The following is a 25,191-nucleotide window of genomic DNA, read 5'->3' on the forward strand; positions in this document are numbered from 1 at the left end:
TGACAGTGTCAAGAGAAGAGATACAGGAGGAGCAGAGAGTATCAATAGTATCAATACTGGGGTCGAGATACAGGAGGAGCAGAGAGTATCAATAGTATCAATACTGGGGTCGAGATACAGGAGGAGCAGAGAGTATCAATAGTATCAATACTGGGGTCGAGATACAGGAGGAGCAGAGAGTATCAATAGTATCAATACTGGGGTCGAGATACAGGAGGAGCAGAGAGTATCAATAGTATCAATACTGGGGTCGAGATACAGGAGGGAGCAGAGAGTATCAATACTGGGGTCGAGATACAGGAGGGAGCAGAGAGTATCAATACTGGGGTCGAGATACAGGAGGAGCAGAGAGTATCAATACTGGGGTCGAGATACAGGAGGAGCAGAGAGTATCAATACTGGGGTCGAGATACAGGAGGAAGTAGAGAGTATCAATACTGGGGTCGAGATACAGGAGGGAGCAGAGAGTATCAATACTGGGGTCGAGATACAGGAGGGAGCAGAGAGTATCAATACTGGGGTCGAGATACAGGAGGGAGCAGAGAGTATCAATACTGGGGTCGAGATACAGGAGGAGCAGAGAGTATCAATACTGGGGTCGAGATACAGGAGGGAGCAGAGAGTATCAATACTGGGGTCGAGATACAGGAGGAGCAGAGAGTATCAATACTGGGGTCGAGATACAGGAGGAGCAGAGAGTATCAATACTGGGGTCGAGATACAGGAGGGAGCAGAGAGTATCAATACTGGGGTCGAGATACAGGAGGAAGCAGAGAGTATCAATACTGGGGTCGAGATACAGGAGGAGCAGAGAGTATCAATACTGGGGTCGAGATACAGGAGGAGCAGAGAGTATCAATACTGGGGTCGAGATACAGGAGGGAGCAGAGAGTATCAATACTGGGGTCGAGATACAGGAGGGAGCAGAGAGTATCATCAATACTGGGGTCATTTCCCCCAGAGACAAAGGGGAAATCACACCTGGTTTTCTTTCATGTCCCTTTGAATTCTTCTAATGTTTCCAAGTGTGTTGATGCCCAAAGCAAGGAAACTAGGGCGCATGATTTCCAGCCCATCTTGTGGCTGTTGGCTTCCATGCCAGTGCTGTGCCGTGGTTTGACACGTAGGGTAGGCTGGCGCTTTTCTGAGATGATGCCCGAGGAAATTATGCCCAGGCCCCTGGAAACTCTACCTCTCCATCGCTCATTCCAGAGCCATGGCTCCCATAGGATCTGGCTGCAGTCATGAGATCATGGTATAGGTTCTGCTGGAGCATCTGGAACCTCCAGTCTGGGAGCGGATGGTGCGGTGCCATTGGGTCTGATTCCTGATGGCAGCAGCTTGGCCTGTTCCACCACAGACCAAGAACGCTGGTCGCAAGATTCAGAACAGCCCAGGGCCCAGGCTGTCGAACACCGGCAAACTAGGCTTAAGAAGAGTGGAGTGAGGAGTGAAGTTTGCCATCACATTTGTGGCTTCAGGACATCCACAGCCACCCGTTCCTTCATTTCTCCTTCATAGTTCAGTGGGTTCAACCCTATTATTTGGGGAGAGCATATCTTCTTAGTGACTCTATTGGAAATCCACCATAATACAGCTTTTCTAAGACCCAAAGCGGTACACTCATTTGCTTGTGGTTAACTCTTAGGCAGGATGAGGTCATGCAGGAGCAGAGAAAGCCTTGAATTTAAGTATGAAGCATTTTGCCAGTGGCTAGAAGTTGGCAAGTGCTTATTTGATGTAAGTAGTATTTTTTTCCTGACTCAGAGTATGTGTCTTTCTTCGGAGAGAATGAGGTGACCCAGGGGCCAGTCAGCCCTTCTGAGAAGACCTTGACAGCTGAGAGATCATTCTCTCCTGCTAAGATTTGGTTGACATGAGCCCAGTGGATAGAGGTCTTGGTACCCTATGCTGTTTCCTACCTCCTTGTGGGAAGTGGTGGGACCTAAGCTGTCTGGGAGGGAAGGACAATTCATCACTCCAAGCATCGGCTTGCACTCACTGGTCACAGGCCAGGCAGGCTCAGGCTTCCCACAATTCATCATTCCAAGCATCAGCTTGCACTGGTCACAGGCCAGGCAGGCTCAGGCTTCCATTGCTGATTTATTGATGTTTTGCTGAGTACCTGATGTGCCTTGGCTTTTCCCTTCCTTTCAGAGCCCTCTCTCGAAGGAAATGTGGCAGGAAAGAGGGTATTTGGTGTTTTTCTTTCCACATCTACAGTATATATTGCAGAAAGATGGAGAATCCAGACATTAACAGTGGATAGACCTGGTGTGTGATCTGTTGCTTGACTAATTGACTGTCCTTGACAATTATTTAACATCATTTGAGTGTGTATGACAAAGAATATTGTTGATTGATTCTCGTCATTTTGAGCATTAATTAAAGCCAATGTTTTAAAATTATTTGGCCCAGTACCCACCATCTAATAAACACACACAAATCTAGTGGCCTTTATTATTTAATTTACAAAATATTTGGCCAAAGCTGTGCTATGTGCCTAGGAAAACAGGAGGGACCTGTATCGTCCTAGCAATTGCCATCTCTGAACTGACAGGCAATCTGGGCTGGGAATAGACTTTCAGATTTGGACATGGTCCATTTGGGCTAGAAATGAAAGCTACAGGAGTATCTGTGGCCACCAAGAAGAAAGAGCACACAAACATAGAACCTTGTGACATCGGTGTGTCTCAAGACTGATCCAGGGAACCATTCATCTAGGTCATGGTGAGCAGTAAACCCTGTGAAAGACTTTCTCAGAATGGTCACAGAGGCAGCATTTACTCCTGCCGCTGTCCCTTACCTACTCCCACCACTCAAAATGCCCCTCCCACCATGATGAGACAGTATATCCTGGGGGACCCTTGGTTTCCATGATTTCCTGTGTATAAATTCCCTTTGCCTTATGAATTCCTCCAGCGTCTTCACCACTTTCCACCAGAAACTTCCTCCCCATCGGATCATCTTTACTCAGAAATGTATCATCTGCCATTTTTTCTTGGTGAAATTTGGAGTCCCCCTCCCCTACACTAAGAACTGTCTGCGGTGTGCTCTGCATATTAATACAGAGGATGAAGTCATGTCTTCCTCATGCTGTTCCGCTAGGCAGGACTCTCTGCCCCACTTGCTGGAGCCGGAGCCAGCATCTTCCCTTCTTGCTCACACTTGACAGTGTGAGATTGAGGATTTCCCCTGCCCATCTTCTTTCGAGCAATCACTCTGCCCAGGAAAATCTGAGCTCAGCATGTGCAACCCGAGAGGCTGTGATTAGCAAGGACATCTTGTTACAATTCAGGACAGGCGACACAGAAGGCTCCTGCAAGAGCTTCTGGGGCTTCTCGTATTCCAGGCTTCAAAAACAAACACTGGGAGACGGGGTTTTGGACAGCCTTGTTGTGGTTTATGGCAGGAGTTCCCTTTTTTTTTTTTTTTTTTTTTTGGTTAGGAACTTCTTCAAAAAAACATCTGCATTCCATTTAGGGCTCAGGAATAGTGAGCAGAGGGCTGGAGGGGGCGCTGGAGGGTAGGAGTGAACAGGTAGGTGCTGTTGACTCTATCATTGCCCAGAGGGGGTTTTGGAGAGTATAGTTTATGTCTTGTTACACCCACAGTCAGTAGGTGCTTGAGTGGGCACAGGAGCACTCGGAAGTGAAGGCTCCACCGCTCGCCTGGGTTCAAACCTGTGGCCTTACATTTAGTGGTCACGTGCTCAGCAGCAAGTTGTTATGGTCGCTGCTCCTCAGCTTCCAGCTTGAGACTTGAGTGGACAGTTTGTGTTCGGTTGCTTTGTCACAGAGACGAACTTTCGAATGAATCTCTAGTTCATATTTCTGTTGGACTCCTACCCTCCAACTCATTTTTGTGGCTCTCCCAATTCCGCCTTCTCACAGAGGTCTCAAGCAGATCCCCAAACTTTTCTATGCTTTGGGATGAAATGACTTTCGCGAAGTCAAATCCTTTTCCTTGTCGGAACCTCAGTGCCCTGCAGTGCAAGGCTTTTCCTTTGTCCTCGCTCAGGTTGCTGGTATCCACACAATGTGAAATTGTGTGCGTGTGCCTGGATGTTGTTCGTCCTCTCCTCACAACTTGTACAACTGTTCTGGCTTTTCCGAGTTGCTTTCTGAGGTGTGGTGTGACGAGGGAAATGGACACCTTTATTAGTTAGCTCTCTCAGTTACAGTGATGGTGTCTGTAGTACTGAATGCACACCCCTTTGTAGGAACTGTTCATGAGTGCCAGACTCCCTGTTTTCCCTGCTGGTACCTCCTACTTTGCCCACTAGGGCAGAGAACCCCTGCTGAGCCTTGAGGCCCTGTCTGGCTGCAGCCTGGATGTTCTGTTGGAGGCTTTAATGAGCCTTGCTCGATGGCATCAGCCTGACCTAATGGAACTCCAGGATGGAGTTTTTGTGGCTCCACCCACATCTCTGCCAAGGGCCAATCTCTAAATTGCTCCTGGCTAGTCAGGCATCCCTCTCTTTTCCTGCTGTGCCTTTCCATTCATCTTGGTTTCGCCAACCCTCCTAACTTTCGGTAGATGCCTAGATGCTTCCCACCTATTTATTAATGGAACCCTGACAGTCAGAGATGTCCCCTGACCATTCCATCTGGAGAGTGTCGCTTATTATCTGTGGGTTCAGGTGCGGAGTCTCGGAGACAGTGGACCTGGGTCTGAGTGCTCTCTGTCCTTCCTGGCTGTGGTGTCCAGGACAACTTGCTCAACCTCTCCAGCATCTACCTCCTTCTTGGTGCAGAAAAGCATGGTATGGTGGTGAGCATGGACCTGAGATCAGACTGCGCAATTTCCAATCCTCCTCCTGGGCTGGAGTATATGTAACTTAGTGTTAGAAACTTGCACGCTAAGCAGAAGATCCTTCAGCATTGAAAGAAAAAAAAAATCCCATGACTTCTTAGCTGTGTACTTGCAATGTGCTTCCGTTCCTGTCTGCAAATATGTACATATTTATAGATATATGTGTATATGTATGTATGTATGTATGTATGTATCAGTGTAGTTCAGCATGAGAGCACTTGCCTAGCACATGCAAGGTTAAGCTCAATTCTAAGACACATGAAAAAAGTAATGGGGCCAAAACAGGGTTGTTGTGATGAATGAATGAGTTAGTAAATGTGAAAACTCAGAATAGTCCCTGTCACATAGAAAGCATTCTATGTGGACCTATTGCTGTTGATCAAAGAAGTGGTCAATATTCAGGCTGCTATAGACACTAGGGATTAGGGTGATAAAGGCTGGCTTAGGTGACTGTGAATAGAAGCCCTTCCTGGCTCTGTGAACAGTTTATGGACTCAGAATCTGCTAAAATGGGCACTTTCCTCCCTGCAAGCCTCATGGCTTTCCTTGTGTTCTTTTCCTGAATCTAGGCCTCCTGGAGTGTCTGATCCCTTTCTCCAAGAATGGGTCTTTGGGGGATCTTTGCCTTCCCCCTGGGGCTCCTGCTTGCTTCTGTGCTCCTGGTGGCTTCAGCCCCAGCCACTCCGGAGTCTCCTGGCTGCAGTGACAAGGAGCAACAGGTCACCGTCAGCCACACCTACAAGATCGATGTGCCCAAGTCAGCTCTGGTCCAAGTAGAGACCGACCCACAGTCCCTCAGTGATGAAGGGACATCACTCTTGACAGCCGGGGAGGCTGGGGAGGAGCAGAACTTCATCTTCAGGCACAACATCCGTCTTCAGACTCCGCAGAAGAACTGTGACTGGGCAGACAGTGTCCAGGACCTGCTGGCCCGGGTGAAGAAGCTGGAGGAAGAGATGGCAGAGATGAAGGAGCAGTGTGCCAACCGCTGCTGCCAGGGAGCTACTGGTGAGTATTCACTCTACAAACATTTAGTGAGTGTCTGCTATGTGTCAGGTTCTTCGCTAGCCCCACAGGTACTGTGAGATCCTGGTGCAGGCCCCTCTCACTGTCAGCTTTTCTTGGGGTGCAGGACACACCCGTGCTGTTTATTTGCTGATACAGCTCATCGGGCATCTGGAAGTCCAGGCAGGGAGGATTCAATAGGCTGGCTTCCTGGGCTCATGACACCAGAAGGGAAAGATCCCAGGGCAGTCTTACTGACAGGCCTGATTGCTAGTCAAGAGGTAAGTATAGAAAGGGGAGGAGGGAAGCCAAAGGTGTTGCGAAATTTCTCCAACTGTCCAATGAGGCTAATTTTATCAGTTATCACAGTTCTGAGACTAGAAGGTGTGTATTAGCATCCTGGCCCATAGTAAGATTTCAGAAAACTAAACATTTTTATTAGTTATAAAGTACACTGTTTTTTTTGTTTTGTTTTGTTTTGTTTTGTTTTTTACAAAGAATGATGTTTTCTGGGCTTCATGTTTTGTTTCTTTTTTAATTTACTTAATTTTATGTACATTGTTGTAAGGGTGCTGGATTCCCTGGAACTGGAGTTATAGACAGTTGTGAGCTGCCATGTGGGTGCTGGGAATTAAAGCTGGGTCCTCTAGGAAGAGCCGTCTGTGCTCTTAACCACGTTGAGCTAGGGCTATTTTCTGTAGACTTGGTTCACAACCAGCCTTGCTTGGTCCCGCTTCTTCCACTTGCATATGGAGCCATTGGAGTCCTGCCCCTTTGAGGCTAGAGCCGGACCATCAATGTGGACCACTTAAAGTCCCTTTATAGGAAAACACTAGTCACCACTATTCAGAGAGGAAAGGACCCAGTGATTTCACCCAAGAAGCAGCGTTTTAGACAAACAAAAGAGAAACTGAGATTTGACTCCAGTGGAAAGTGTTTTCCTCACAGAGTCCCCACAAGATCCAGAAAATGTCAATCATCTCTAACCAGTGACCTCCACCTGTTTCTCCCTTCCTGGCAGATCTGAGCCGCCACTGCAGTGGCCATGGGACCTTCTTCCTTGAGACCTGCAGCTGCCACTGTGAGCAGGGCTGGGAAGGCGTGGACTGTGAACTGCCCACCTGTCCCGGGGCTTGCAGCGGTCACGGGAGCTGCGTGGATGGGCGCTGTGTGTGCGACCAGCCCTACGTGGGGGTTGACTGCGCCTACGCCGCCTGCCCCCAGGACTGCAGCGGGCATGGTGTGTGTGTGCATGGCGTCTGCCAGTGCTATGAGGACTTCACCGCGGAGGACTGCAGCGAGCAGCGCTGTCCGGGTGACTGCAGCGGGCATGGCTTCTGTGACACCGGCGAGTGTTACTGCGAGATGGGCTTTACTGGCCCTGACTGTTCCCAGGGTGAGAGCCCGGAGAAGCGCTTTGAGGGCCACCCTTCCCACGATCCTTGGTCTCAGTTGTCCTAAGTCTATTTATTACACGTCTTACTTGAGAATCTCTCCCTTTAACCTAAATAACGATCCTTTTGGAGGCCTCAACAATATAGAGTTGGCTAGTGGGAGAGGGGCTCCTCAAGTTCCACCCCTACTCTCGGAGTTTAGACAATTGATGGCTGCTGGGCGTGGCTTGTAGTAGGTTGGTGAGCACCACACCGAAGTGCATACAGGAAGCACTAACTGGACTCAACCAGTTATATACAAAAAGAAAGATGGGGGGGGGTGGAGAAGAGTGGGAGGCGGGAAGCAGCGAGGGAAGGAGGGAAGGACCTCCCAGTGGGTGGAAAGGAACGTGTTTAGGAGGTGGAAGTGGTAGATATGCCCAAGATACATTGTACCTTTGTATGAAATTTTCAATGAATTAAACAAAAAAGAATAAAGTTCTAGACCCGCGGCACTTTTTGGTAACACATAAAAGTTCCTGGTAGGGATAGAGAATATGCATTTGCAGGAATTCCCCTGGGCCTGCTCCTGGTGGTGGTGGTCAGCAACCAGGCAAGAACTTCCTGCAGAGCAGTGTCCAGAATGGCGCGATCCTTGGTCTGTATCCGGCAGGCCTCCTTATAGCCTTAAATAAGTGCTAGTTCACTTGGCCGCCCAGCATCACCCTCTCCACCTTTACCTCTTGTTCCTGTTCCGTTTGCAGTGGTGGCTCCTCAAGGCCTGCAGCTGCTCAAGAGCACGGAGAATTCCCTGCTGGTGAGCTGGGAGCCCTCCAGTGAGGTGGACCACTACCTGCTCAGCTACTATCCCCTGGGGAAGGAGCAGGATACAAAGCAGGTCCAGGTGCCCAAGGAACAGCATACCTATGACATCACCGGCCTGCTGCCTGGCACCAAATACATAGTCACCCTGCGCAATGTGAAGAAGGACATTTCCAGCAGTCCTCAGCATCTACTTGCCACCACAGGTGAGACACAGCCAGCCACCCCAGGTTTCTCCTGCTTTCCCCACAAATGTTCTGCTGTTGATCACTCTAACTTGGAGTCTGAAAACAGCAGCTGAGGTCCTGGGTGCTAGAGAAGCCACCTACTTCTCTGTGGCCCTCTTCCGGATTCCTGGTTCCTGGGTCCTTCAAGCCAGCAATGGAAACCTGATGGACTGAGTCTCAAGAGGTCTCCTATTTCCGGGAGACCAGGAAGGTCTAGTTGCCCTCACACTCCCATACAAGTAGCCAAAGAGCGAATTGTTGGCTCCTTACTGAGCTTCCGAGGTCATTCAGCAAGTTCAAATAGGGCTGGGTGAGAAGTGGTTGAAGACCCCTGCAGCAGGTAGATTCAGGTCCTGAGGGAAGAGAGAACACGGGGCAGCTGAAGGTTTACAGAGTTGTTTATAAAGCTATGGGCAGTATTTGGGTAGCTGAATACCCAAGGTCTAGCAGCAATCATTCTAGCTCGAAGGATAGGATGGGCGTTGGTACACTGACCCAGGGGAAACTGTAGGAAAGGCCGCCCAAACAGGGGATGCTGATAGAGGGATACAGGCAGTCTGCGGCACCCTGCCGGGAGAGTAAAAGAATCAATGGCTTGAGCTCTTTCCTGTTCTCCAATCTATTGCTGATTCCTTCTGGCTGAACCCAAACTGGAAGACTTAATTCACAGAGACAAAAACCTGGGACACAGAACAGGGTGGAGTCCAGGACATACAGCAAGGAGAGGGCAGGAGACTGGTTTGAAGGGCAGAGTCTCCACTGTGTCACCAAGTAGCACTGAAATGATAGGAGGGATGAGCACCGCTGCTTATGTCACTAAGTGCAGTAGCTCATCTCTTGGTGACCATCCAGGGAATTAAGAGTAGACAGGGATTTATCACTTGCATCAAGTAAGGAAAGCGCTGGGACTAACTCTTAAAGCAGTCTTATTTCCCAAACAAAGAAAGTGGAGGGAGGGTGGTATCAGAAACATATTGATAAAGGAAAAATTACCATCACATGTAAAGATGAGCACATTCCCGAGCAGAGTAAAACAAGCAAGGAAACAAGCAAAAAGGCCAGGAACTTGAGTTTAGTTCCTAGAAACCATCTTAAGAAGGTGGGCACAATAATTATTTGTAATCCTCATGCTGGGGATGGAGAGCAGGTGGATCTCCGGTCAGTCAGCCCTAGCCTGCTCAGTGAGCTCAAGACCAACGAGAGAGTCTGTCTCAGAAAAACAAGGTGGACAGTTCTTGAGAAACAACCCCCTGAGGTTGTCCTCTGGCCTCCACACACATGTACAAATGCACCTATGTATGTACACACACCATGAACATATGCAGTGGCTGATATTAGCCATTCCGTGCAAAGAGTTTAGTATTATAACACAAATGAATGACTCAGAGTGTCTGGACCTATTTTGGCTGGTTCCTCATTAGTTGCTTTAATGGTTTTTAATTGCAAAACCACCACCTGCACCATCATCACCACCACCAATAAAGTGACTTTGAGCCAACTATAGTGGCACATGTCTGTCATCCTAGCCCCCAGGAGCCATATACAGAAGGATCACTGGTCCCAGGCCAGCTTGGGCTACACAGTGAGACCCATTTCAAAACAAAAGAATTTTGAAATTATGTTAAGTCGTTTAAAAGGGTGGCTGTTTTCCTCTAAGTGTGGGTAGGAACTACACGTTGTGGCTGCCTGACAGCTAACACTCTCTAGAAATCTAGTTTTTCATGAATATTCTTAAAGTGGCATTGACTTTCGGGAGTTTGCGTCAATCTAGTTGTCCCAGTGACCCTGATTTGTTCCTTTACTCACACTTGTTCACCAAGGAGCAACCTTGTGCCAGGTGCTGATCAAAATGTACTGCCATCACCCTACTCCAAGTCCTTGGGGGAAAGATCTAGATGGGTAGGATGTTGGCATGCAGTCGTCTTTGTGGAAACAGAGGCTGCCTGTCCTGTTTCGGTGGCAGGAATAAGGTCTGAGTAGATCAGTGTTGAAAATGGCTGGGAGAGATGTGGCAGTTTTAGGGCGGGCCTTTTCGGGGATCACTAGCTTGGGCAGGTTGGAGCTGTTCATTTCATCCTAGGAAGATATCCATCCTGGAGAGCTCCAGTGGTGTCCAGCAAGAATGCAAGGCAGGACTGGCTCTAGACTAGGGGTTGAATTAGATAACAGGGAGTGCAGGCATTTGCTTCGGTGGGGAAGCTATGAAGAAGTGGGAAATTCTGTGATTGAGCATCTTAGGGGATTTTCTCCAGAGTGAGGGCTCACCAGAGGCAACCACAGCCGTGACCGGAAAGAGGTAGTTGTGTTGCCTGTTATTCAGGAGGGGGAACATTTTGTCATTTCTGTGGATAATAGTCTTGCTTTTGTCTGTGTTCAGACACGGTCATAGGATGGCTTTGTTTTTGTCTCAATCCTGCGTGCTTGCCGAGTGTCCTTGACTAATGCTAATGCTCTGTAAAATGGTTTGTGAGCGCGGGAGACTGCTGAGCACAGCTGCGAGAGCCAGGCCAAATGTCTGACGGTAGGGGTTGCTTTTGTCTGCAGCTGCATTGTCTGCAGCTGCATTGTCTGCAGCTGCATTGTCTGCAGCTGCATTGTCTGCAGCTGCATCTGCCACAGGCAGGACAGCGCTGAGACTCCCAGGAGAGGGCAGGAACATCTGGAGGAAAGCCTTAGCAATCCTTCTTAGAGTCTTCCTCTGAAGACTTGTAAAATCTTGCTACCTCACTACTGTGAAGTTCGTCTTTCTGTCTAAACTATTCAAGTTCAAACCTATCTTCCCTGCCCCTCGGGGGAGCTTTAACTTTCTAACACTTACTCCCATCTTGAACATTCTCCTTAAGTCCTTGTTGCCTTTTTTTTTTTTTTTTTTTTTTAATTTGTGAATCTCCCAATTCTCTTAAGCCATGTAGGATGTCTTCCACAATCCTGCAGTCACCTTGGTCACTTCCCTGTTGCCTTTTCACTAGGGGGGGTTCCCTCTTTGAAAGAAGTCTCAGAACTAAACCTGGGGCCAGCAGGTAGGAGCTGCAGGTGAGAAGAAAGGCTCTGAAGAGTTCCTTGTCTATAGAAGAGAGAATCACAGATACTCAGAGCTGAGGGATCTTGAGATAGCTGAGTTCATACTCTGCCTAATACCAAAGTTCCTTGTCTTATATCCTTGACAAGAGATCAGTCAGAATGGATGAAAGTGCCTCCAAGCTAAGGCAACGTGACCTCGGAAGGGGGCAAGGCTGGGAGTCTTGGAAGTTGTTTTTCCCTGCCTCAGACTTGAAGAGCGATCTCTACCAACCTGGGGTACAGCTGTTGCAGTTCTAAGTCTTCACAGAAGTCCCGAGTTGCCCCTCCCCAAAGGTCTTTGCTTAGTGTACCATTCCTTTGTATTATAATTTTATGCTTTTCTTTCTAAGTGGCAGGGCAAATGTTTAGCCCCATGCGTTTCACTAGGAACAAAGTCATATGATGAATGTTCTTTGCAGGACAGGGCCGTGTGGCATCATGAGCACACTGGGGACCTGCGAAAGTAGTAGCATTTGATAGACGGTTTGGGAAGGACACAGAAACAGACCTAATTAAAGATCACCTGCTTTGCGGTTTTGCCTTGGGTTAATCTGTAGTGCATCTGAGCACCGTGGACTCTAACTTGGGAGTTAGAGGAAGAATCTGGCTCTATTAGAAATGTAATATATTGAAAATTTGAAATGAATTGCCCCAGCTTTACATGCATCTATTCCCATGGCTATTGCTAAGGACAGGGGCTCAGTAGCCACAGGGAGAACACCAGTTCAGAGCAGCTGAACCCCAGGCTGGGTACTGTGGGTGCTGACCTGAGGGGAGCAGCTCTGGCTTGGTCAGAGTCTGTGTGGGAAGGTGGGATGTGTGGAACATAGTGGATCAAGTGTGGGGTCTTCCTATGAAGACTCTGCCTTCTGTGGAAAACCTCGAGACTAACATCCAGCTGCTGCCTGGGGAGCTCTAAGACCCCTGTTAAAGACTGTCCTGGGGCTGAAGCCAGCTCTCAGTGTATCAAGGAAGGGAGCTGACTTGGTGGCCAATGGCCTATTTCAGACATTTGTGGCCTCTGTACTCACCCTTTTCACTTGTCTTCTCTGATCTTTGTCCTAGATCTTGCTGTGGTGGGCACTGCCTGGGTAAATGAAGAGACAGAGACGTCCCTTGACGTGGAGTGGGAGAACCCGCTGACTGAGGTGGACTATTACAAGCTTCGGTATGGCCCCTTAACAGGGCAGGAAGTTGCTGAGGTCACTGTGCCTAGGAGCCGTGATCCCAAGAGTAGATATGACATCACTGGTAAGAGTCTACACTGGGAGATTCTAGATGGTGGCTGCAGAAGCTACGATGAAGGGAGGCAGTGTGCACTGGGTCTTAGGGATCTACAGTCTAGATACCTAGGTACAAGTCTGCTCCCAGAGCATGATGTCTCTGTGCCAGCATTTCAGGACACTTCTTAAACAGTCTACTTCTAAAGTGTCATTCCTATCAGCGGAGTTTTTGAGGCCCTATGTATATATGGGGCCGGAGAGATGGTACAGTGGTTAAGAGCACTGTTCTTTCAAAGGTCCTGAGTTCAATTCGCAGCAACCACATAATGGCTCACACCATTTGTAATGTGATCTGGTGCCCTCTTGAGGAAGAGACCTGGTCAGTCATCTTTATCAACTTAGATCATGAAGCCCAATATGGACAAGTTCAATAGAACCACATGCTGAAAAAAAAAAGTGTATATTTTAGGATGTATTTGATGTTGTACAGGTACTTCTTTTGGAGGAATATTGCAGGGGAGTAGGTGGGGAGATATCTATCTATCTATCTATCTATCTATCTATCTATCTATCTATCTATCTATAATCTGTATATATAAATATACCAGGGAATATATATATATATATATATATATATATATATATATATATATATGATGTGCCAAACTTTGTAATACTCGGAGCTTCTATACTTTTCAAGGCCCCTTTAGAAAAGTGATATTATGTGATAGACACAGATCATTAGAAGAAGCCCATTCCAGTGAAGGATCCCCAGCTTCGTGGTTCATCCTCTGGGTCCTCACTCCACTGCCTGCTCCCTCAGTTCCTTTCTGAGAGAAGAGCTCACAGCTCTCCCTGTTTGTGGGGAGGAGAATGAGCATGTGGGCTTCATACAAGCAACTGTTTGTTTCCATGTTGCCAGTGGAGTCTGAGCGGTTTTATCACGAGGAACAACCACTCTAGTTGTTTCCACAGGGAGATAACTTAGACCAGATTTCTCCTTTTTCTTCTATTATAAGAATGAGTTTGGAGGGAATCTGGTTGTTAGGAGCTGGAAAACATTTGGACTATAAATAAAATCAGGAAGTAAGTACTCAATAGTCCACAAAGAACAGGAGACCCAGGGACTTTGTGCCACCTGTTCCCCACCCCTTCACGTTCTACTGATCCAGGGCTGCTTATCTGCCTCTACTGGCAAGTTTGGGGGTCAGCATAAATCTTACCTCCTCAAGAGAGCCCAGGTCGAAGCTGTGTGGACGTGGGGTCTGTCCGGAGTCTGTCTTCACATACACACCTTGGCTTCTTTTCTCTAGGTCTGCAGCCTGGAACAGAATATAAGATCACAGTTGTTCCCATGAGAGGTGGCCTGGAAGGGAAGCCGATTCTCCTGAATGGCAGGACGGGTATGGAAGTTCAACCAATTTCACATTCTTGATTTTTTTCTGGTCTCTGGGTGACAATTCCAGGATTTCCATGGAGAGATTCTCTGACTTTCTGGATGGGCAGAAGAACAGAGGCAAATTTCTCCTCCCCCCCCCCTTTTTTTTTCTTGCCATGGGAAACTCTTCCTGGGATCTTGGAGTCCAGGGGAGATAGTATTCGTGACACTTGTCTTCTGATTTCAATTGTTTCAATCACTGAATTATTGTCTTGAGAGACCTAGTATGTGTGCAGAAGTGCATTCCCCAAGGACAGCTGGTCTAGATTATTTTTCCTGTTGTATTTGTAGTTTTTCATAATGTCAACATCCAAGCAGTCTGCTTTGAAATGGGAAATGATGGTTAAGGCCATCTGTCACAAGGAATCATGATATAGTTAGCATTTCTCTGTGAGAATGTTTGTAAGAGGTTCTGCAGCATTTACCAGCCATTTACCAACTTGAAAACGTTGTAGGCTTAAGTACATCTTGAACTGTGAGCCTCCTGCAGTGATTGCGCTTCTGCCCATGCAGATTGGGCTCTGGAAAAGGCTGATACTTGGAGCCTGCAAAGAAGGAATCCTTCAGTTTTGAGTTTTAGTTTAAAAAGTGGCTTAATTCTTTCCAGTTCAGTCTTAGAAGTAAGTAGGTGGGGTAATGTAATAATGAGGATGAAGCAGTGTGAGGGTTGAATGAACAAGTTCTGTTTCCTATGAGATGGTTGGCGTATGGAAGGAAGAGATGTAATTTAATTTATGACCCAGACAAGATGGACTGGGTGAGTCTGCTTAATGGTTGCTGAGATATTTGAGTGAGTCAGAAAGTGGTAAATACTTACCTTGCTTCTGACAGCTTTCTCTGTGGCTTGATTGAGAAGTTAGAGATCAATCAAAAGTTTGCTATGTGCCAGGCAGCAAATTCCCTGGACATTTTTCATGGGTTTTGTCATTTAGTTCTCAAGCCAGTCTATGGATGAGCTACTACTCTTATTTCTAGGTTTTGTGCATAAGAAAACTGAGCCTCAAAGGAGTGAAGACCAGGATCACCCAGCCAGGAAATGGCAGTGTTGGATTGAAAGAAGGGTGTTCCCATTTAAACATTGAAGCTTAGCTACAGAGGCAAAGTGCTTCTTATTTGACCCATCTGTGAGATGATTAATAAGTTTTCTCCTCTTATACAATCACACAACATACAAAGTGTGTGTGTATGTGTGTGTGTGTGTGTTCCACATGCACTAAGCTCTCCATCAGATACCGACTGGATACTGTACAAATCAATTCACTTCTGATAGTGCATACTAGAAGTAGTGTTAGATCCCAAGACTGGAGAGATGGCTCAGAGGTCACTTGTTGCTCTTGTAGAGGACCTGGGTTTAATTCCCCAAACCCACATGGTGGTTTCAACCATCAGAACGCCACTTCTAGATCCAACACCCTCTTCTGACTTTCTTGAGCACCAAGCACACATGTGATGCCCTTAGGGATGTAAGCAAAACACTCATACACACACAAAAAATAAAATGAATAACGGTTAAAAAATAATAAAAGATCCCAAGGCTGACGGGTCAGAATTTAAAAATGGGTTCAGAAGGGAACTGGGGAATTGGAAACAAAAACCTCAGCAGCCATGGAAGGAGATGGGTGGGGAAGAGGTGAGATGTGAGTTAGGGTCTAAAAGAGCTCAGCAGTGTGGCAGCTGCATGGTAGGGGGTGGGGTGATGCATCAGAGTGAGAAAGCCCAGAATTTTGGAAAAGGTTAGTATCAAAAAAAAAAAAAAAAAAAAAAAAAAAAAAAAAAAAAAAAAGAGGAGGAGGAGGAAAAGTATTTCTTTTTAAGTCTGAACTCAAAACACCATGCTTGGTAGAGCTGATAAGTACATTATTGCATTAAGGGATAATTATCCCTTTCATCGCCCTATCATGTATTCATGTCCCTTGCCTGTGGCTAAACGTTTGGTCTCCAGTGATTAACTTTTGGGAGAGAGACAATCACATGTCCTAATCTTTCCAGCAGATTAGAATGGCAGTGTCTCCACCCAGAACACCCAAGAAGAGAGGCGAAACTCAGCTTCCCTTCCTTGGGTCAGGGGGAGCTTGCTTTCCCTTAATGGACGTAAGGAGACCTGATACCTCCATCTTTCCATGTGGTTATTTTAAATTTAAACCTCAAGGAAGTCAATTGTGAAGCTTCCCTTCCTAATGTTCCTGGGGCGGGAGTAGGAATGGGGGATGGAGACACAGGATACAGGGCCTGAAGGAGGATCAGGAGGGGAGATCCACCCTCACTGGCCTGCAAGTCAACTACAAGTCAGTCAATCCTGGTAGCACAACTTCTACTTCTTTACTAAAGCCTTTCATAGTCACATTAAATGTCACAGACTCTGAGTTCTTACAGCAATTAATTGCATGTGCCATTGAATTGGTAGTTAACCTTTCAAGTATATTATCCCAACTAGACTATTAGCATCCGAGAAGTGTTTTTTATTGTCAATTATATCCTAAAATCAGGATGAGATGCTTTATTGGATTGGCAAATAAATCTATGGTATGTGCCCTACTAAAATAAAAAGAAAAAGATTCTATGGTTTCTGAGGCCAGGAAATAATCTCAGGCCTGGTTAAGACTATTAGTTAATTTAGGAGATGAAAAGATTTGTGTTCTCCAAATGTTTTGCATCTCACAAAATGAAAAAGAGTACCTGAGTTTATGAACAGCACATGCACAGGCAGGGAGGGAAGAATGTACTTCAGTTATTTTCCACTTAGCAAGCCAGTCAGCGGAACTTGTTAAACCCAAGCTCATAAAGCCGAAGGGTCTCCAAATAAGAGTTTATTGAGCTGTTACAGCTGCTTGACAGAAGCAAACAAAACAGAACCCTGACCAGGTTCTTGGACAAGTTTTCTTTGACTATGGCAACAAAGTTAAATAGCAATCGAGATATGCGCATGGGATATGGAGTCAGGAATATATTTACAAAATTCTGGGAAGGAAAATGTACTGAGTCTGCACTGACAATAGGTGAGTGATTGGATTATCATTGGCAGCAGGAGATATCCACATTGTAACTCCACATGGACAGCTATGCCTCTTGAGTTCTCCCAGAGACCTCTGCTCTGCTACAGTTGGGACCTTGAATTACGCTGCAGAAAAGAATTTGAGGACAAAGCAATGAAACACAATTAGGGTTTAGGAAGGAAACGGTGGTATATACTCGAGGGATAGGTACAGGCTTCTCAAGGGACAGAGAATAACAAACATTTGACAACATCTATGAAGGAGTCTGAAGTCAGATCGGTCAAAGGACAAGATCTGTATCTAAATTGAAAAATCTAAAATTAAAAAGGCGAATTAAAGTGTTCAAATATATTTATTTTTAACGCAAGACTTGTATCTGTCAGTAAGATTATAAGGTGGTTTATGAGTGTATTCTTCAGGTTCATGAGTGAGCACAGGGAGTGCTGAGAAGCAAAGTTTAGGTCAAAAAGGTCAAAGAAGTTCTTACTATTTCTAGATCAGAAGAAAAGCAAGACCTCTTTATCAAGACGTCTTTTTGACTGTCAGCTCTATTCACAACATTTTTTAGATCCCCCCCCCCACCAGAAAAGTACAGTTTTATGATAAAAATCCTGATGTGGCTAATTCAAAGGCCACTAACATTTTGTTCTTACACATGGCTGATTGATTGTTTTAAGTGTTCTGCTTCATATATCTCCCAGGAAAAGTGACAGTGTTTCTATGCAGTCTTTACAATGGGGGTATGTGATGATGGAACCTTTCCCTTCCCACCTCCCCTTAATTTTCCCTATCTTCCTATCCTGCTTCAGGGTTATGTAGTGTGGAGCATATGTAGAAAGAGCAGCGTCAATGTAGAGCTCAATAAAAATCAAGAGAGAGAGAGAGAGAGAGAGAGAGAGAGAGAGAGAGAGAGAGAGAGAGAGAGCAGAGTCTATTGCTCTGGATGAGTTGGTATTAGTACTTCTGACAGCTTACAAGTGGACAGAAGTGGCCCTGGGCAGTTACTAGATTTAGGTCAAGGTTTCTATGTAGCACAAAGAGGGGGGAAAGGCCTTATGATTAATTTCACTCAAATGTGCTAGCTGATTCACTTCCTTTACTTCTTCCCTCCTCCTCTTCAGCCATTCTTTTTATCAAACTACTATTATGAAAAAGACAAGGCTGACAGAGCCGATGAGGACCCCCCCATCCCCCCCAGTGTCCAGCAACGTGGGAAGTTGTAGCTGCGCCTCCTTGTTGGGGCCAGGTTGGAGACATCTTGATCTGCAGCGGGGGCTACAGCTGTAACTCGTCTAGGATTTGGCCCACCACTGTGGCTACTGGAAGATTTTGCTGTGTGGAAAAAGCGGTTTAATGATCCCCACATCTCCTCTTGGCAGACAGGGAGGTTTTGGTCTTGCGGCGCTGGCTTCATGCAATGTGGCATTTTGTGAGTGTGTGGGGTCCATCCGTGAGGTCTGCCTTGCCTTCTCGGATGTCAGCATCTGATTGCCACCCTTGTTCTGTCCTGTGAATAGTTAGGGATCACAGCTTTGTGAGGATTTCCCTGCAAGTTTACATTGTTGAAGAGTTGCAAGAAAGGGGAGGGGAAGGAGGCAGAAATCACTGAGTTCTAATCTCTAGCTGGACTTCTGTGGTTAAACTTACAAATTTAAAGCTGTTCTAGATATAGAACTAGACTGATTTTTCTTTTCTGGTATCCATAACAAAGACCTATTTATTTATTTATATGTGTGTATACATTTATGTATGTATTTATTTATTTAGGCTTTTGGCTCAATTGTTACCTAAGCCAGGTCTGGAATCTTATCCAAAAACGGGAAAAAAAAAAAAAACCCACCATATTGGGAAGACGAGTACTACAAAGAAAGAAATGCTTTCTTCAGTGACTGAAGAATGAAGAAAGTAGAGTTTTTCCTTGAAAATCACCCTGGAGTCTAGAGGGTTGAGGAGTAACAGACATAGGATAAGCATGATGAGGGAGAGAGAGTCCCTAATGAAGTGTGCTACTGTCATTCAGATACCCTGGTTCCTCCTCTTCATGGTCTATTGTGTCCATGTAACATCTGGTATATATGTATATATAATTATTATTATTTTTTAAAATTTCCACCTCTTCCCCTCCTCCCATTTCCCTACCCCTACCCCCTACCCCTTCCTCTCCAGTCCAAAGAGCAGTCAGGGTTCCCTGCCCTGTGGGAAGTCCAAGGTCCTCTCCGCTCCATCCAGGTGTAGGAAGGTGAGCATCCAAACAGACTAGTCTCCCACAAAGCCAGTACATGCAGTAGGAACAAAACCCAGTGCCATTGTCCTTGGCTTCTCAGTCAGCCCTCATTGTCCATCACGTTCAGAGAGTCCAGTTTGATCACATGCTCCATCAGTCCCAGTTCAGCTGGCCTTGGTGAGCTCCCATTAGATCAACCCCACCGTCTCAGTTGGTGGGTGCACCCCTCACAGTCCTGATTTCCTTGCTCATGTTCTCCCTCCTTCTGCTCCTCATTTGGACCTTGGGAGCTCAGTCCAGTGCTCCAGTGTGGGTCTCTGTCCCTATCTCCATCCATCGCCAGAAGAAGGTTCTATGGTGATATGCAAGATATTCATCAGTATGGCTATAGGCTAGGGCCAGTTCGGGCGCCCTCTCCTCAGCTGCCCAAAGAACTAGCTGGGGACATCTCCTTGGACACCTGGGAACCCCTCTAGAGTCAAGTCTCTTGCCAACCCTAAAATGGCTCCCTTAATTAAGATATATACTTCCCTGCTCCCATATCCACCCTTCCTCCATCCCAATCTTCCCATTCTCCCAAGCTCTCCCCATCCTCCCCTTCTCACTTTTCTCTCCCCATGTCCCCTTACCCCCATCCCACCCCCACCCCCAACTTCCCAATTTTTGCCTGGAAATCTTGTTTACTTCCAATATCCAAGAGGATAACTATATGTTTTTCTTTGGGTTCACCTTCTTATTTAGCTTCTCTAGGATCACGAATTATAGGCTCAATGTCCTTTATTTATGGCTAGAATCCACTTATGAGTGAGTACATACCATATTCATCTTTTTGGGTCTGGGTTACCTCACTCAGGATAGTGTTTTCTATTTTCATCCATTTGCATGCAAAATTCAAGATGTCATTGTTTTTTACTGCTGAGTAGTACTTTAATGTGTATATATTCCACACTTTCTTTATCCATTCTTCCATTGAGGGGCATCTAGGTTGTTTACAGTTTCTGGCTATTACAAATAATGCTGCTATGAACATAGTTGAACAAATGCTTTTGTAGTATGATAGGGCATCTCTTGGGTATATTCTTAAGAGTGTTATTGCTGAATCCTGGGGTAGGTTGATCCCGAATTTCCTGAGAAAACACCACACTGCTTTCCAAAGAGGTTGCACAAGTTTGCATTCCCACCAGCAATGGATGAGTGTTCCCCTTACTCCACATCCTCTCCAACAAAGGCTATCATTGGTGTTTTTGATTTTAGTCATTCTGACAGGTGTAAGATGGTATCTCAAAGTTGTTTTGATTTGCATTTCCCTGATCGCTAAGGAGGTTGAGCATGACCTTAAGTGTCTTTTGGCCATTTGAACTTGTTCTGTTGAGAATTCTCTGTTCAATTCAGTGCCCCATTTTAGAAGAAAATGGTATATATATTTTTAACCTTGGAGGAAGAAGAGAGACTTAGCAAGGTCTAAGTCAAGTTATCATTCTGCAGTATGAGCTTGAAGAAAGCATTTCTCAAATGGTCAGCATGTCTACATGCAGTGCAGAGTAGAATCTGACCCAAAGGTAAAGCCACAGAGAGGACAGACCCAGCATGAAGACAAAGGTAGCAAGCTTTCCCATCCCAGTTTAGTCTCCCATCAGACGCATGCAGATAAAAGCCGTGAGTTGGTCTTCCTAGCAAAGTGTTCTTTAAGTCCTCGAAAAGCCATCTAGGCAACTGTTAGCATTATAACCACACACTGGATGTTTCCCACGGCAGAACTGGTGGAAAATGACAGTGTATTTAGCTTGCTTGTGTGACCTACAAGGTTAGTGATCTTTAAGTGAAGGGCAAATGAGTCTAAAGGGTTTATTTAGGGTTTTTCTTGGCAGCTCCTTTACCTCTTCAGTGTCCAGAGGCTGCTGAAGGAGAATGAGCTCCAGGTCTGGCCATGTTCGTTCTCTCAGTCCATGTAGACAGCCTTGGTCCTACCCACCCACTGGCCTGTGCAGAGGGCTCAAAGCTGTGGCTGAGTACTGACTGGGCAAGCTGAAGAAGTGAGAGACGCTGGGTGTTATAGATGTGGGTGGATCACCTTGGAGAGAGTGAGGGTCAAGGACTTCAGGAGCAGGACTCACTCCTGTCTCTATATCCTTACCTCCTACTCTCATGTCATGGCAATGGCCCAGGCCGAGTAGGGTCTTGGTAGTCTGACACCATCCCTTCTTAGCAAGCACGGAATCATTTTGGATACAGAAAGGGGAAGTGGGCAGGGAGGGAATCATTTCTGTTGTGTGCATGCTTCCTTCTGAACAACCTCTTAGCACCTCCTGAAGTTGGGGTTGGGATTCTGGAGGTTTCTGCAGCCAGATTTGCTCCTCTCTCATTCTGCGGGGCTCTCTTTGCTAGTGAGGTAGATACATCTAGCACTCCAACAGTCTCTCTAGGATACTCCCCAAGTTCTAATCTACTACTACTATGTTATTTCAGCTTACAGTAGCCTCTCAGAGCATATTTTATTTTCCCTACAACTTGTTATTAAGGGCTAATCCACATAGATTGATGTTATGTCATTCATATTGGATTGGGTTCACCCTGATGACTCCATTTTGACTTTATTATCTCTGAAAGGATTGTTTAAAAACAATAAGGTTCCAAACTGAGGTACAAGGCACAGCAGGTTGGCATGCGGTATTGGAGCAGGAGGACTGGACACAATTTAACTCATGCCACCACCGATTCTCAGCTGCATGTGGGCATTCAAAGATGGTTAGGGGAGTGATGGCCACTAATATTTACTACTATTGATCTTAGACAAGTTATATAACCTAAGCCTAGCATATACTTACTGTTCTAAGCATGGAAAACTTTATTAGTTTTCCAAACTAGTGGGGCATCTAGTAAATGCCTTCTGTTTTTTACCATGAGATTGAAAAGTAATGTATGAAAAACACATGACCCCTGGTGTGTGCTTAGAAAATGGCAGTTGACTTACTAAATGAAATATGAATGGCCTCTAGTAATGAAACACATTTCATCTTTTCATGCAAATAAAACACTATCCTTATGTTTGATGAAGGTGCACCACAGCTGAGGTCACAAAAAGGAACTGTGTGAAGTTGTCCCTTCTCTCTGGAAGGTCCTTTAATAAAACACCAAGAGTAGACTTGGGGAAAGGACTTTCGCTGCCTTAGACTAAGAAGTAGTTCAGTGGCTTTTAGCTAAAAAGATGTAGATCAATATACAGAGGAATTGTAGTGTCTTGTCTTAGTTTTCTTCTGCTCAATAGCTTTGTCATTGCCTTGATAGATGTGTATGGATGACTTACTTGTAAAATTCTCCATTGGCAGGAAACTGGACAGAAAGGATAAATGACTAAATTATGACTGGAACTTAGGAGGTAAAAGTAATAAGTAGGAATGTTGGGTCAGGACATTATTACACATTGTGTAAAATGGGGCTGATGGGCTTCACACGGAAGCCCTCATTCTATTATGTGCATCAGAACCACTAAAATTGTGTAGTGTTTATTAACTTATTATGTATTTTTTCAGATAAAGTTTTGCACTGTGGTTCAGTCTGGTGTTGAACTTCATATATAGCCCAGGTTTACCCGGAACTCATGATTCTTCTGCCTCAAGCTCCCAAGCACAGGGATTACAGGCATGTACCAGCACAGCCAGGGAGCTATGTGTATATGTGGGGGTACTTGTCTCTAATCCCAGCATTCAGAGGTCTGAGGCAGAAGATTGTGAGTTCAAGGTGCAGCTGAGATAAATAGTAAGAATCTGTTTTTAAAGAACTATCCCCCCCACCAAAACTCAAAAGCAAGAAAGCAAGCAAGCAAAAAATAAATAAATAAATAAATAAAAATAAAAAAAAATCCAAAAAGAAACACTAGAAGCAGAGATGCTAGAGCTCATTCTAAACTTTCTGAAGTGGAATCTCTGCTGGTGGCACTTGGCAGGGACCTAGTGTTGACAAAATTTGAGTACCTCAAAGCTTGATAAAGGTTAGTAAGTGCTGGTATGAAAAAGCTTGGAGACTTCTTGAAGCCATAGGTACGGGGTGTGCTATTGAGACACATGTGTGTGTCCAGAATACAGCTGACAAATTGTTCTGAATAGAAACGTCCTCAGCATAGACTTCCGGATGTGTTATTTATCCATAACTGCTGAGTGCCATCACGTTCCCTGTCATGCACATTGTGGGGAGGTAAATGAACTAATTTTTTGGCACTTTTATTTGGGAAAAGAAGAAGAAAGGAACATTGTATAGATAGATGATAAATGCCTGGTCTAGAAGCATTCATTGGAAGAAGTAGATAGAAGAGATCAGTTGTTTTGATTTCAGGAGACGAGATGAGGAAGGCTACCTGTTCTTGAAAACTTGCTGAGCTGTCTCCTGGAAAGGGACCTAGAGGCATCCCATCTGTGCCTGTGGTATACACTTTAAAGGAGTTATACTTCATAGAAACTACTTCTTAGGTGTTTATCTGCTGTGCCTGATGGAGGTAACTCAATGTCTTCAGTGATCTGAAACTAGAACAGTTTTTTCCCCCTCATTCTACCACAGACCTGTTCACAGTTCAAGATTAAAGCAGATGCTAGGTGTCTACCTGTCACAGTTGAAGGAGAGACCCCCTTGCATTATGGAGACCCCTGACCTGAACTCTAACTAAAGTGACTGTGGATTTCAACAGGCAAGTGGGTTCTCTAATTTTTCTTTCTCATGTATTTTTATGAAGAAATTGATGGACCAACCAATGTAGTCACTAATCAGGTGACAGAAGACACAGCATCTGTGTCCTGGGATCCAGTGAGGGCTGTCATAGACAAATACGTGGTGCGCTACATCTCCCCGGATGGGGAGAGTAAGGAGAAAGCGGTCCCCAAGGACAAGAGCAGCACTGTTCTGACGGGCCTGAAGCCAGGAGAGGCCTACAAAGTCTTCGTGTGGGCTGAGAGAGGCAACCAGGGCAGCAAGAAAGCAGACACCAAGGCCCTTACAGGTGACGGGAGAATGGGATTGGGGAAGCTTCTTCAGGGTAAGGAGAAGGTTGATTTTTGAAGGTGGATATGGTTGCCACTTGGCATCATCTCTTTTGTTTGTGGGGTTGAGGATATTTACAAAAGCAATTTAAAAATATCCTTTTAATACAATATATTGTGATCATATTCTTTTCTGTATCCCAACCTGTCCCAGATCCCCATCTCACCTCTCTATTCACCCAACTTCAAATTATTTTCCCGCTCAAAAATAGACCCCAAGAAAAAAACAAAACAAAACAAAACCTATAACCAATTCAAAACAAACAAACCCCCTGCAAAACCATAACAAAAAACTTACGAAAAAACATGGAGTTTGGCTTGTGTTGGCTTCTTGGGAATAGGGCCTGCTAGGAATATGATTGATATACTCAGTGATACTCCGTCAGAGAAAATGAATTTCTCTTTTCCCAGCGTGTATCAATTGTGGATAGATTCTTGGTTAGGGGTGGGACTTTGTGTTCACTTCCCCTGCTCAGTGCAGAGATTTTTGTCCCAAAACAAATTTCAATCTCATATTTATGATTTTTTCCTTTTAACTTCAGACTGAGAAATGAGACTATTTAATAGAAATAGTCATACTTATTTGGGATGGAATTCTATATACATCTCTCTTGGAGTAGGGTAAAATTTTGTAATATTTACTATTTATTTATTTATTTATTTATTTATATATTTTTCTTTTCTTCCATTCTCTTCCCCCAGCTCTTCCTCAATCTACTCCTCCTCTGTTTCTGTTCAGAAAGAGGCAGGTCTCCCATTGGTATAAACAAAGCATGGCATATCAAGTTGCTGCAGGACTAAGCTTGTATTAAGGCTGGGCAAGGCAATCCAGTATGAGGAATAGGTTCTTAAGAGCCCGGCAAAGTGTTAGGGACAGCCCTGCCCCCACTGTTAGGAGTCCCGCAAGCAGACCAAGCTACACAACTGTCACATATATTTAGGTTGGTCCCAAGCAGACTCTCTGGTTGTTGGTTCAGACTGTGA

General features: G+C 45.4%; 1 protein-coding gene across 1 annotated transcript in view; it reads left to right on the top strand.

Moving 5' to 3' along the window:
* The window catches only part of Tnn (tenascin N), a 69,780-nt gene that overhangs the window by 916 nt on the left and 43,673 nt on the right, over positions 1–25,191 (top strand). Inside the window, exons 2-7 of the mRNA XM_057770214.1 lie at positions 5,385–5,823; positions 6,842–7,216; positions 7,958–8,221; positions 12,368–12,553; positions 13,839–13,928; positions 23,904–24,167. Of these exons, the coding sequence (XP_057626197.1) occupies positions 5,418–5,823; positions 6,842–7,216; positions 7,958–8,221; positions 12,368–12,553; positions 13,839–13,928; positions 23,904–24,167 (1,585 nt within the window). The 5' untranslated portion in view covers positions 5,385–5,417. The remainder of the gene's footprint in view (positions 1–5,384; positions 5,824–6,841; positions 7,217–7,957; positions 8,222–12,367; positions 12,554–13,838; positions 13,929–23,903; positions 24,168–25,191) is intronic.

Source organism: Chionomys nivalis, chromosome 5 (assembly GCF_950005125.1).
Source record: "Chionomys nivalis chromosome 5, mChiNiv1.1, whole genome shotgun sequence".
Taxonomy (NCBI): domain Eukaryota; kingdom Metazoa; phylum Chordata; class Mammalia; order Rodentia; family Cricetidae; genus Chionomys; species Chionomys nivalis.